General features: G+C 48.3%; 1 protein-coding gene across 1 annotated transcript; it reads right to left on the bottom strand.

Moving 5' to 3' along the window:
• Positions 1-777: 777 nt before the first annotated feature.
• Positions 778-12,350, bottom strand: SNRNP40 (small nuclear ribonucleoprotein U5 subunit 40). Its single transcript, XM_067311462.1, has 10 exons — positions 12,112-12,350; positions 11,842-11,971; positions 11,129-11,222; positions 10,169-10,334; positions 9,403-9,525; positions 8,219-8,339; positions 7,354-7,436; positions 6,866-6,927; positions 3,387-3,490; positions 778-1,400 (listed from the first exon to the last, which is right to left on the bottom strand). The coding sequence occupies exons 1-10, from the start codon at positions 12,325-12,327 to the stop codon at positions 1,351-1,353; spliced, it is 1,149 nt and encodes a 382-aa protein (XP_067167563.1). The 5' UTR covers positions 12,328-12,350; the 3' UTR covers positions 778-1,350.
• Positions 12,351-12,362: the final 12 nt, after the last annotated feature.

Raw genomic sequence — 12,362 nt, 5'->3', positions numbered from 1 at the left:
CACGGGGGCACCTCCCTCCGCTGCATGTTCTCGCAAAGACCAGCCGTGGCTCGGCCAGAAGTTAAGGGCTTGGTGCCGGTTTCGGCCTTGGCCGTACAGGTCGGCGCAAACAGCTCCCTTCTGGCTTAAACCCCTTGAATATATTACAAGCACAATGCGTTGCTGCGGTTTCGGGTACCGGGACGCAGCAAACCAAGTCAACCAGGCAGGGAGTCAGCGACTGTAGGGCAAGGTCTGGCAGACGCGTCCCCCAGAAACCCCTCCGACAGAGGCCGAGGCAGGGCACGAGCGTCCTGTAACCTTGCGTCCTCCCAGCACGCTCACCCCCGGGGTATTGAAGTCGGCGAGACTCGTGCTGCCACAGGCCACGGAGGTTCAGGACGGAAGGCCAAGCATGGATTTGGATATGTACAGAACTACGTGGGACACGGATCTGGCTTGGGAAGGGTGGGGACAAGCCAGTTGGGAAGGAACTTGGATGGCTGGAAAGGAAATTACTTCCCACAATAGCAAGTGTTGATGCCCACCACGCTGATATGTATCTAATCTGCTTGAAGGCCTGCTACCATCTAGCACCATCGCCTACGACCCAGCCACTACCCCTGCCAAGACAGCCTGATTTGAGGAAGGGGAGGTGCAACCAGTTTGGTTCCTCCACTGCTGAGCATTATATATACTGCGCTTATCACAGAAAACTCGCTCCCTTTACATTTATTTATAACAGAAGTCTGGATTTTACTCCAAACAAGAAAATAAGATTCAGCAGTAGCCAAATAATTATTTCCAGGGTGGTCATTTTTATTGCCATGAATAAAAAATAAAGCTGCTCTTCTGAAGTTAAAGTGTATGGTTTCCCTTGGATTATGGATGAGTGAGGGCCTTGATTTAATATCGCACAATAGAAAAGTCAAACAGAACAATAAATCCCGTCCACACAGTTCTTGTAAAAAACTGTCTATTTCATTTTCGACCGTATAAAAACAATCAAGAGAAACCGGGCAGGGAATGTACAAGCCACATATCGAATTTAAACGAATTTTACAAATTTCAAGTTAGCGGCATAAGGGTTCCGTAGGCTCTTGTACAGCCGAAACCAAAATCTCTCCGAATCCAAATTTTTCTTCTTTCTTCCCCAAAGGAGACAAAAAAACAACAAAAAAGCAAGCTGCACGGCAAGACCACGCAGACGTTACAGCCTGCAGAGAACGCTCCTTGTTTAATCAAGCTGCCGCAACGTTTTCCCATTACCACAAGAGCGAGAAGGGGCTGGCATCAGTTAGAAGCCAGTTAATCCTATTTCTGTAAACCAAAGGTTTTGAGGGCGTAAATCAAGCCATCTTCTTTTCGGCTTCACTGGATCTCCCCCATATACAGTCTTTTGTCACTGGATGCAGAGAGTACTGCGGGAAAGAAAGAGGAAGGGAGAAATAAGAAAATTAAACGGAACAGTTGGAGATCACCAGTAACGATACCCCATTTGGATTTAACTACTCTTTTCACTTGTTGTACGTTATCTATAGAGCTAAATTTGATTTGCTCCCCACAAAACACTGCACGGAATTACTAGTTTGACACCTAATCACACGCTGCACGTCCTGGCTGCCATTCCCCTATCCCAAGACGGGCATAAAAGCGTACCTACTGTAATACCTAAGCGTTAAAATGGTAAAGAGAGGCATATAAACATGCCGTTAGCGCACTCAAACATCCCGAAGCGTTATTTGCTTTGCAAGGAGCGTTCGGATTGCAAATTGGGCACCGCCAGCGGGACTGCAGGCCGCTAGAGGGCACAGGCTCTCCAAGAAAGCCTCTCCGGGCTGTCGCTCTTTACCATAACAGAGGCAAAACGCAGCCGGCAGTCAAACGTAACAAGGCACCGAACCACCTTAATTCAGAGAAGGCTGTTCAGCGGATTCAACGCACAAGCGTCAAAAGAACGACAGTCCCAACACAGAAGCGTTGTTCTTCACGCTGACAACTATTTCATTCAAGTCCATGAGAGATTTGGGGGCATTTTTGCATAAAGCTTACAGACTGATGTGTGTAACCTTGCCACATTTTAGCTTTCCGTGCACCGTTCCATGCAGATGAGTGTTTTGGAGGGGGTGGAGCAATTTGCGAGATTAGCATCCGTCGATGTTAATAGAAATCAACTGCATAACTCACACGCAACGAGTGGGTAGGCTTTTTAATTCTTATTTTAAGAGGAGTGATTGATTCACAAAGAGGAGCTCAGCAGAACACAATTACGAACAATCCGCCCCGAACCAAAGACGAAAGATTGCTCTGCTCCTTCGGTGCAGCCTCCGATCCTAAGACAGAGCAATGAATAACCAAGGAACAAACCCATAATTCACTGCCCTGAATTCCCACCCCCTGACTGCTGCAGAGACTGTCATCCTCAGCACCGCTGAGCTCTTGGCTTCACTTCAGGGTTGACTTGTGTCAATTTTTTGGCCAAAGCAGTGGGGTGACCTGGCCGATGGTGCGAGTGTTTCCATAGAAACAAACAGTATCCTACCGACCTGCCTGTGCTACAGACCATGTCAAGAAAACCAATCTGAAGCCTGGTCTCCGCTGACGCACTGCGCTTAAAATGGTTCTGAAAAAGCCACCAAGAGTGGCTTCTCACCCACCGATACCTGGTGCCACGGATTCCACCCTGGAGTAGGACATCTCTAGAATGGGGACTAAAAGCACTGGAACAGGTTTCCCAGAGAGGATGTCGAGTCTCCTTCTCTGGAGATATTCAAAACCCACCTGGATGCAATCCTGTGCAACGTGCTCTAGGTGACCCTGCTTGAGCAGGGGGGTTGGACTAGATGATCTCCAGAGGTCCCTTCCAACCTCAACCATTCTGAGAAAGACTGTATTCAAACAGCCACGTTTGCTACCTAGAGCTTCTAGGGTAAGTTAGATACCCTGGGTTGGAGACACACTCCTAGGCTACTATAACTGTCCTCACGTGATCACTGAATGTACAGTTATACTGCTCCTGTCCAACCCAGGTACCCCAAACCCTTTTTCCACAGCTTTTGGGAAGTCTCTCCTCAAGTCCTGACAACAGCAGCCAAGCAATAGCTCGTGGTCACCTGTAGCTCACAAACAGTCCAGATCACCACAGGACCAGCAGCCGCGCTGCTGATGTACAGCTGGTGTCACCCAGGTCTCCATCCGGGCCGAAGCAGAGCTCCCTCACTCAGCCCAGGGGCCCAGGGCCCAATCCCAGTGCGCAGTGGAGCAACGGATTCCCTTCCCCACAAATCTCCTTCTGATACCCAGGGCTCTGGGCCACAGGCAGATTTTGGGCTGCTGTCTGGAGGAAGGAGCAGTCACGCCAGCCCCGAAACTATTTCCCCAGCTGACTTGAGCTGGGTAGGACTTACTAATGGGTTCCTCCGGGTGGAAAGCCAGTTCATTGACGGAGCCGGCGTGGCCTGGCAGCTTGTACAAGATCCTCCTGGATGTGGTGTCCCACACGTAGACAAACCTATAAGACAGTTGGTATGAGAGCAAGCACTTCAAAAGGGAAAGCAGCTGCCTCCCAAACCGACGGCTTCTTTCTGCAACGGTTCACCACCCACACTGTAGTAACTGCAGCTGTGAGCACGGGTAAACAAGGAGTAAAATGCAGCACTGCTGAATTCAAAAGACCAAAGGTCTGAGCAGGTAGGGGCTGACGTGCCAACTCCGTGTTTAAAGCCTTGCCACCGTCACGGCAGGACAGCCCCATTTCATCCATCATTGCACGAAGACAGATTTGAAAACATGAGGCCACAAGGACCCTCAACGTAGCAGCAGTAAAGTGGGTAAGGGACAAAAGTAGCATCAGGAACGGAAAGGACTGTCCTCGTCCTCACAAATACCTGCCTGCGAGCCCAGAGGTTGCTCTCAGTTCAGGCTGGCAGGCAAGCGGTGAGGAGGAGACTGTATGCTGCTACCTGCTATAGTGTAATTCCTCACAGCCCAAAACAGTTATATATGGATTTCTTCCTGCTATGCCATTAAAGTCATGATTCACATCTCGGCATTTATTAGGGGCTGATCAATTTGCATCAAGCCCTTCGATTAATCTCTTCCAGGTCTCTCTCCTCACCGTGGGCTCACACCGCTCCTGGGTCCTGCCAGAGTGCTTCACCTTGGCTGAAGGATAGCGCAAAAGACACCGGAATTTTTCAGGTAATAGGTCAGAAATAAACTGCTGGCATCATGCACAGTGCAGCTTTTTTTTTACGAACAGTCTCAGAGAGGGGGGAAAAACCACCTTTCTGCAACTCACGCAGTGCCCAAGAACGCAGACCGTCTCCCCGCATAAACACTGTCCGCTGCGGGCATCGACTGCTGTCCGTATGGCGCAGCAGCCACCTGCTCAGTTACCGCACAAGTCCCACGAGAAAACGACGTGGTGCTTTGACCTCAGCTATAAGGAGCTTTCGTAGGAGTGGTTCTTCGTAAATCAGAACGAGAAGAGCTCTGAGCAACTTGTTACAAATCGGGGAATTCAACGCTGTATCCCACCCGCACGACTTCCCTTCCAAACATAACGGCTTCGCCGCATAAAATGTCACTTGTTACAAGGTTCACATCTCTTCCAAAAAAAAAAAAAAAAAAATCAGTGGCTCGGGAAAGCTGCCAATTTTGGGTTACACTCATACTGCCTTCTTGCTTTGCTCTTTAGGTAGGTGACTGGCATCTAGAACCGAATCTGTCAGTGGGCAGAAAAAAGAAAGCGGCAGTGCAATAATTGGCCAGGTTCAGCGCGAAAAGCAGCTGCACGGCCCTCAAGCTCGAGAGGCGTCACTAAAGCTATTTAAAGGGGACACTGCAAAAGGGTGAGGGCGGAAGGGACAACCAGGCAACACGTAAAACACACGCAAAAGCCACGTACAACATCACAGTCCTCCAAAGCAAGGACTCTATAAACGCCACTACGCAGTGCCACGTCTAATCCTCACAAACTCAAACGTGCTCGAGATAAACACACCTTTCATCAGTCCTGCAAACACCCCAAGCTCTGAATACCAAGGCGTTTCGGGCTTATGCAATGCTACCAAAAAGTTCCTCGGTTTCACCTGTCCGTTTCCATTTGACAGGGCTTTGCAGAGCTGACAGAGAACAAGATCTGCTTCTGCAATTACGCTTTTCGCTTAGCTGGACTGGAATTGAGCTGCTTTTCCCCCAAACAGCACTGAAGATTCACTGCTAACGTTTCTTGGCTAGTTAGGAAAGACTCCGGATACGAATACGGGGCAGATCTGCTTCGTTAGGCGCATTCCTTTTCAGGCTAGCGGTATTCTTCGAATTATTTTCTTGAAACATATAAAGCGCGCAGCCTAAGTTGTGAATGTTCTTTAGAGCAGCATTTTTTCAAGTACAGCTATTTCACCTTAGTAAGCAAGAACTGTAGCAAATCCTTTCTCAAAGGACTCTGCTGTTGTTTTTTTCTTTTGGCACTGCAAAGCAGGAGAGCACTTTAAGTACTTCTTTTAACTATAACCACCTCTGAAGGGATCAAAAGCAAAACAATTACTCACATAATTGTCCCTCCAACACAGACACAGACACACACACAAAATGTTCCACATAATGCAGAAGTGAATTCTCACTGGGGAGCTATTTTTTACTCAGAGAAGGGGAACATTTAATCTTGCTTTGCTTTCCCATCAGAGAGTCCTTCTCAAAAAAATTCTTAAAAGCTCTGAGATAGCAGTAGAAATATTTCTGCGTGGCTTTATCTAACCCACCCTGGGACCCGGCTGCACGCGCTTCACCAACGCATTTCACAACAAAGCCGCCGTCAGACTGCAGAGCTACCCCAGCACCTGCAGAACTAACCTAATGGCCTAATATTTCACGCCACACTTCGCTATATCAGGTTGCTTGCTCTGGGATCTGCCACGGCATCGGTACATTAACAAAGAACAGCTATTCCGTCACCCGCGTGCAATGCTGTTATTAGCCAGCAGGACTGGAAAAAGGAGTCACGGCTCAGGCACTCGATGTGACAGCTGGCCCACTATATAGGAGGACATAGGAGTTAACGTTCTCCCTATCCGCTATCAGAAACTCATTAATTTGCTGATTACTACTGCTCCATGCCTTGGACTCTGGCCTGCAGGAATTCCTGTCTCGATGTCACTGAGAGCACATTGGAATTCGTCCCAGTGGGGTTGGTATCCTTCACAGTGACCTTCAGTGCCTGGCATGGACCCTCCGCAGGCTTCCTCCTGCTACCCGCTTTACTCCTTGGTTGCCTTAGTTTATAGAATTTCTCATTTAAAAGCCCCATAAATGCTAATTTAGCCAGATCTTTATTTCTTCACACTCATTAATGAAAATAAGGATCAAGAATGATCCTTGGAACACCACTGGCTCTTCCTGCTAGCCACCACACAGCAATTTAACTGATATTTGTGGTCCTTATCAGTATAATCACAACACTATGCACCAGTTCAGCAGACTCGCTGCTTCCAGAAGAGTTTCACAAGAGCCTGCTGGTAATATTTTAAGAGACCTAGTCAACTCCCAAGTATGCTCCCATCATCTGCTTCTCCTACTACTGGATCCAGTGATTGAACACAAGCAGTAACGTGGAACTTTAGCCAGCCTTTGATAGTAACGAGAAGGTTTTGTAACTGTGTGGTGCTCTCCCTTGGACACAAAGTCAATATGAACACGTCACTGTTATAATCAAGTGCAGACAACGGTCACAGCAAACCGCGGGGGTTGTTCAGGTCTTCACACCTCTAAGCACAACTCTCTTCACATTAATTTCTGAGATACTCCAACTCCATTGGTTTCATAGGTGTGGACTAAGGAACACCTGCAAAATGGTTTGGGATTGAAGGTAACAGTGATAACTCACCTGTCTGCTGATCCCCCTGCTATTTTACTCCCATCTGGGGACCAAGAACATCTCAGGAGATTCTAAAATAAAAGAATGTGCACAGTTCTATTTCCAAAATAAGATTGAGTTTTCCCTTCTACTCAAAATAAAATCACCATGAGACCTCAAATATCATGAGCACCACTTTAATGATCTCCCTTTGGAAGATGAGATGGTAATTGTAGATTTTATTTTATCACTGGAAACATCCAGTGCCTTGTTATTTTACACAAAGTAGATAGTAAATGTAGAAAATACTTAATTTACAGCTAATTATAGCTGAACCGAGCAAAGAAATCTTGTTACTGCAGCTTTAATTGGAATCCCACTTTGTGCATTAATCTTTCTTTGAGTCCTTATTAAAGCTTTTCTGGTTTATACTTGAATTTAAAAAACTATTCACAGGCAAGTCAATAGACGGCAGCATTTAAAGAAACAATAATGTTTTTATCCTGTAGTACACTCACCTTTTCAAAATTATGCACATTCCCCTGGAATATCTTCACACATCTCTCTTTAGGGGCAAACGGACGCACATCCCAGATACGAACTGCAACAGAGCAGAACTAACAGTAATTAGCTGAAGATCACTGAGTCGTGGGTGCAAGGTCAGTTTCTGGAAACATTATTTTTGCCACGATCAGACTTGATCACGTTCTTTGTTCTTTTCATGACTAGGTTTCCCCAGAAGCGAAAGGAAACCAGCAGCTCACGTTCCCTTTGCAAAAAGCTTTGATGTGAAAGGTCAAATGCAAGAATTTAGAGTTACACCAAGACACTGTTCCCGCCAACAGGAAGGGGAAAACAAAATATAACTATTGCACAAATAAGCCACCATCCCCTTATGTGAGCATCTGCGTTATTCTAAGACACTTCATGATCACACTTCTAATTAGATCAGCTTCACTGAGCACCCACACACAGAAGACGAGCAGTTTGGAAACAGCGCTGTCATTCCCTGCTGAGGGGAAACAGCCGAAGCACCCTGACAAAAGCCAAACCAAGATCACACTCAACTGTCTGCACAAATAACTTGGGCTGTGGCACGTGTCCTCGCTGCCCTTTGGGAGACGTGACAAGCCCTCCTGATATAGCTGCTCCCTCTCTGCAAAGAACGCAACTGTCACCGTCATGACGACAACAATCCCAGCTTTATCTCCGGAGCCAAACTCCCTTCAGCCTGTCCCATGTCTGACTTTTTTGGTCTTCTGTGTAGAACGATTTGAGCTGTTCTTTCCAAAATGCCACACAAAGCTATCCGATGGCTAGCCTGAGAAAGCAGTGCCGGAAAGCTGCCTGTACGGCTGCACTTTTACTTTATGCAGGATGTACCTGTGTTGTCCATTGCATTAGAGAGCAGGTAAGAGCCTTCCGAACTCAGACTGAGGCCTGTCACGGAGTCCGCGTGTCCTCTCATGGTGTAAGTGAGCTTGTTCTGGCGAAGGTCCCACACCTTTTAGACAGCAGACACAAAATTGTGGCTTAACAGAAAGACAATGAAGACCATTGGAACTGCTGATTTCAAATTATTTCATGCAGGCACCGACCACTCATTTGATGGAATCAGCTTTCTATTTCAGTGGGGTGGGATTTGAACAGCTAAACTGTAAGGCTAGAGTTTTAGATGCGTGATACGAAAAACAGGATTTACCCTTTAAAAGACTTCTTACCTAGCATGTCAAACCACAGTAGCAGCAAGGAGTTAAATGCCAGCAGCCCCATGTGCGCAGGAGCCGCTTTCTATCCCGCTATAGCTCCCCCAGTTCTCCAATTCCACTGCCTAACGCAACGGCACAGACAAGCGGTAGTCAAATCCCCCAAATTTCATGCTGTCCTTTCCCAGACAGTTACTGACTTTCGAGGGGCAATCAGAAAAGATGCCGTTTCAGTGCAACGCCTAGTGAGGGCTCTCTGACAAGTACACGTTCCCCACGCCTAGGTAAGCCTGGAGCCTGAGCCTAAAAAGACAACAGGACCTACTGAGCCATATAGCTATCCGGAGAATCTCATTCGGGAACCGAAGGAAACACTGAGCTTGCTCTTAAACAAAGGCTTCCCACGGTACCAAGAGACAAAATAAATTATAAGAGCAGACTGCAGTAAAGGCCAATGAGCGTGAACGTGTCACCGATCTTTTTTATGCTGCTTCATACACGGCCCTATCTGCCTCTGGGACGGAGAGTCTGCCAGAAGAGCTGGAATACCACATCACTTCTCAGAGGACGGCCTTCGCCTGCACCGTGTGACGGAAGCGCTGGCACGCACGCCCAGGAAGGTCAGCCAGTCACACGGCAAACAGCCTCAGAACAACTCCCTAATAGTTTACGAGGCCTGTGCCAACAGGGAGGTTGGACACAGTGGGTCTGCACAGCTATTGCGACCGTAAAGTTAACCCACAGACTTCCATGTTTTTCCCAGACCCTTGCTGTACCTTGCACACTGCTACAATCAAAATCTGATGGGATGGAAAAGGTGTGTCAAGCCAGAACAGAGGCATGAGGAAACAATCGTCCTACCTTAATGTCATTGTCAATGCCCCCCGATATGATCTGATCACTGGTGTCATTGAAAGTCACAGCCAAGACCTGGTAAGTGTTCTGAAAGGTTTGGACAGCAGCTTTTTTCCTGATATCCCACAGCTGAAAAGACACGGCAATTTTAAAAGTTACAAACAGACATTTAACAATAAAATTAGAGAAAGTTGCAAACACTTTGCAGGATCTCAGACTGCTCTACTGAAATTCACTCTTTTAGATCTCAAGAGCTGTCTACAAAAATAATAGTAGAAATATGCTATATGTATAATATATATATTTATATATATTCCTGACCTGGAACACCGGACTTTTTTAATTTGAAAAGAATGGGGGATGGGGCAAGAAGGAGCCAGAGTAAAAGATTTCAGTACCTTTTGCCTTCCTCGTGTTTTGTTTATGCTTTCCAGGGGAAAAAGCAAACTTCAGTAGAACTTGATTTATTTTGCGTTAGATCTATATTGATTACAACGCACCACAGACAAGCACACTGTTACGTAGAAAGAAGACAGCCCTTCTTTAAAGAGTCAATGGCTTGTTTGGGCTGCTCCAATACGGTATTCCCACTGAATCTACTTAACGCATACGCAAAGAATCACAAAAGGAAAAGAGGTATCAAATGGTATTTCTAGAATTAAAGTTGTCAGATAATGAAACTATAAGACACTTAATTGGGAAGAACAAAAAATTCTTTCAAAGATCCCATCTTATTTTCGTTCTAGACTATCTCCTTATACAATATACTGACCTTCACCGTCCCATCATCGCTGCCCGTACAGACAAGCTGAGGTCCTCGCCTTGCTGGGTAACAGGAGTTAACGAATGACGTATGGCCCTTCAGCCTCTTCACTCTCTCTCCCGTCTCACTATCCCACACAGCCACTGTTTTATCTGTGGATGCCGAGAAGAGCATGCTGTGGAGAAGAACAGCCGTGAAGTTCTCCATTTCAGAGACATTTCTCCCATTCTATTTTTTTTTTTTTTACTCCCAAGTACCGAGATCAAAGCTTGAAATTTAAAACAGGAATATGCCATTGAGAAGAACTATGCCCAGTATGCAAAGGCTGGAGCAAAGACAATTCTGGTGTTTCAGCACAGGCTGACTCACAGCGGAGCAATCACAGTGGAGCTACTCCTATTAAAACCCATTTCTTGATCAGTATATATTAGTTTTCCACCCCCTCGAACAGTATTTGGGATGAAAACACAGGATAAAGAACCCTCTGTAGCAATCCTGGTTAAGATGTAGTAGTGGAACAGCTTTCCAAATTAAGAAATATCTCACTTGTTGTCTTTCACTCCCCAACCAACCAGCATCTCCCACACGGCCAATTCAGACTTTCCCATGTTCCTCAAGATTGAAATCAAGGGAACTCGTGGGTCACAAGTGGCTCCATATCTCTTCCTTAGTCTCAAGCAGGCCCACTCCTTTCCTGGGAAAACCAAAGTACAAGCGCTCCTCTTAAGTACCATTAACGAAGCAGGGGTTAACGGAGCAGGGACAACAAATAGGAGGAGCTCTGAAGGGCTCCAGCTGGCCAGCAGCAAACACTTTCCCCTGAAAACTGCAAAATGCTGCCCATGATCCATGTGATAACGCAGCACGGCTGAAGTGCGCAACAGATGCTGCCCCTCTCCCAAAACCATCTGTAGACCTTGTTCAGAAACAGCAAGGAGCGAGGCAGAAAAACGACTTCATGACATTTACCTGCCATCTGTGTTATAGTGCAACTCCATAACTGCTCCACTGTGTCCCTTCAGGGTGGCATAATTATCACAGTCCCCATAGACATTCCACAGCACTAGAGAAAAGAAACAGAGGAATAAATAAATGAATGACGTAAACATGCACTTGCTGCGGATAGCTTGATTCTCCAGGAATTCTTCAAAATGAGCTATTTACAGTAGCCACCATCTCCTCAAATCCAGGTCACACAGCAAGTGAGCCAGGCGAGCCCCAGAAATCAGAGATGGGTGTTTTGAAGTGATTTAGGGTTTCAGATCCAGCTGAATTTATTATGAAAAACAGGTGGTCAGACCAACCCACCACAGCAAGCTGAAAACCTTAAAAAAACGTATTTCCAAAGACTGGTGCAAACACCGATCTGTAACAACCTGCACAAGGGATGTGGGAACACAGAACTGTGACAAGTAAGGCACGTTACCGACCCCATCCAAGGAAGGACCTACGCTAGCTGGACAGCAACCTGCCCGAGGAGCCTGAAGACGTTTCCTGTTCGCCACCCGGCGAAGCACCTACGCGCTTTACGCTCGGGACTCAGCAAGCAGATTTTTGAAACGGAACCAAGGGCGGCCTAAGCGAAGGGGCGCGGGGCGGCTGCCCGCAGCCCCACGAGCCTCGGTCCAGCTCCGCGCTTGTTGGGGAAGCGGAGCCTGGCGCCGGGCACCGCCGGTACTCACGGATGAGCCTGTCGAAGCCGGCAGAGGCGAGGGTGTTGCCGTTGGGGTGGAACTTGCAGCAGTACACTTCGCCTTCGTGCCCCGACAGCAGCATGATGGGGGCCTGCAGGGAAGAGCATCGCGGCGGGCCCTGCGGGGAGGCAACGAGAGAGGTGCGTGAGGGGAGCAGCACCGCGGCAGCGGGACAGGGCACCCCCGGCACCTCCCCGCTCCGCCATTTCCCCCTCCGGCCCCCGGCCCCTCCGCCATTTCCACTCAGCCCGCCCGTACCGCCTGCAGCAGGGCCCCCGGCGGCGGCTGCCCCCCGCCGCCGCCACTGCCACCGCCGCCCGGCGCCCCTGGGACGTCGTGGCGGGGCCGCTTGGCCGCCGTGGGCACGAGCGGGAGGTCGGGGCCCGGGGCGGCGCCCGGAGCGGGGCCGGGACCCGGAGCGGGACCCGGGCCGGGGCCGCCGCCCGGGACCTTCCGCTTGTGCTGCTCGATCATCGCCGCCGCCGCGCGCCCGCCTGTCCCGCCCCCGC

This window comes from Apteryx mantelli, chromosome 27 (genome assembly GCF_036417845.1).
Source record: "Apteryx mantelli isolate bAptMan1 chromosome 27, bAptMan1.hap1, whole genome shotgun sequence".
NCBI lineage: Eukaryota > Metazoa > Chordata > Aves > Apterygiformes > Apterygidae > Apteryx > Apteryx mantelli.
The sequence above is the reverse complement of the archived record's forward strand: the minus strand, read 5'-3'. Positions and strand labels throughout refer to the sequence as shown.

What these genes read in the sequence shown, in the direction of transcription:
- SNRNP40 (XM_067311462.1), bottom strand. Translation starts at nt 12,327, where the DNA reads ATGATCGAGCAGCACAAGCGGAAGGTCCCGGGCGGCGGCCCCGGCCCG. An exon ending in CGGGGGCCCTGCTGCAGGCG is followed by an intron (nt 11,972 to 12,111) that starts GTACGGGCGGGC and finishes GCCTCCCCGCAG; the next exon opens with GGCCCGCCGCGATGCTCTTC. An exon ending in GCATTGACAATGACATTAAG is followed by an intron (nt 8,340 to 9,402) that starts GTAGGACGATTG and finishes GCTGTCTAAAAG; the next exon opens with GTGTGGGACCTTCGCCAGAA.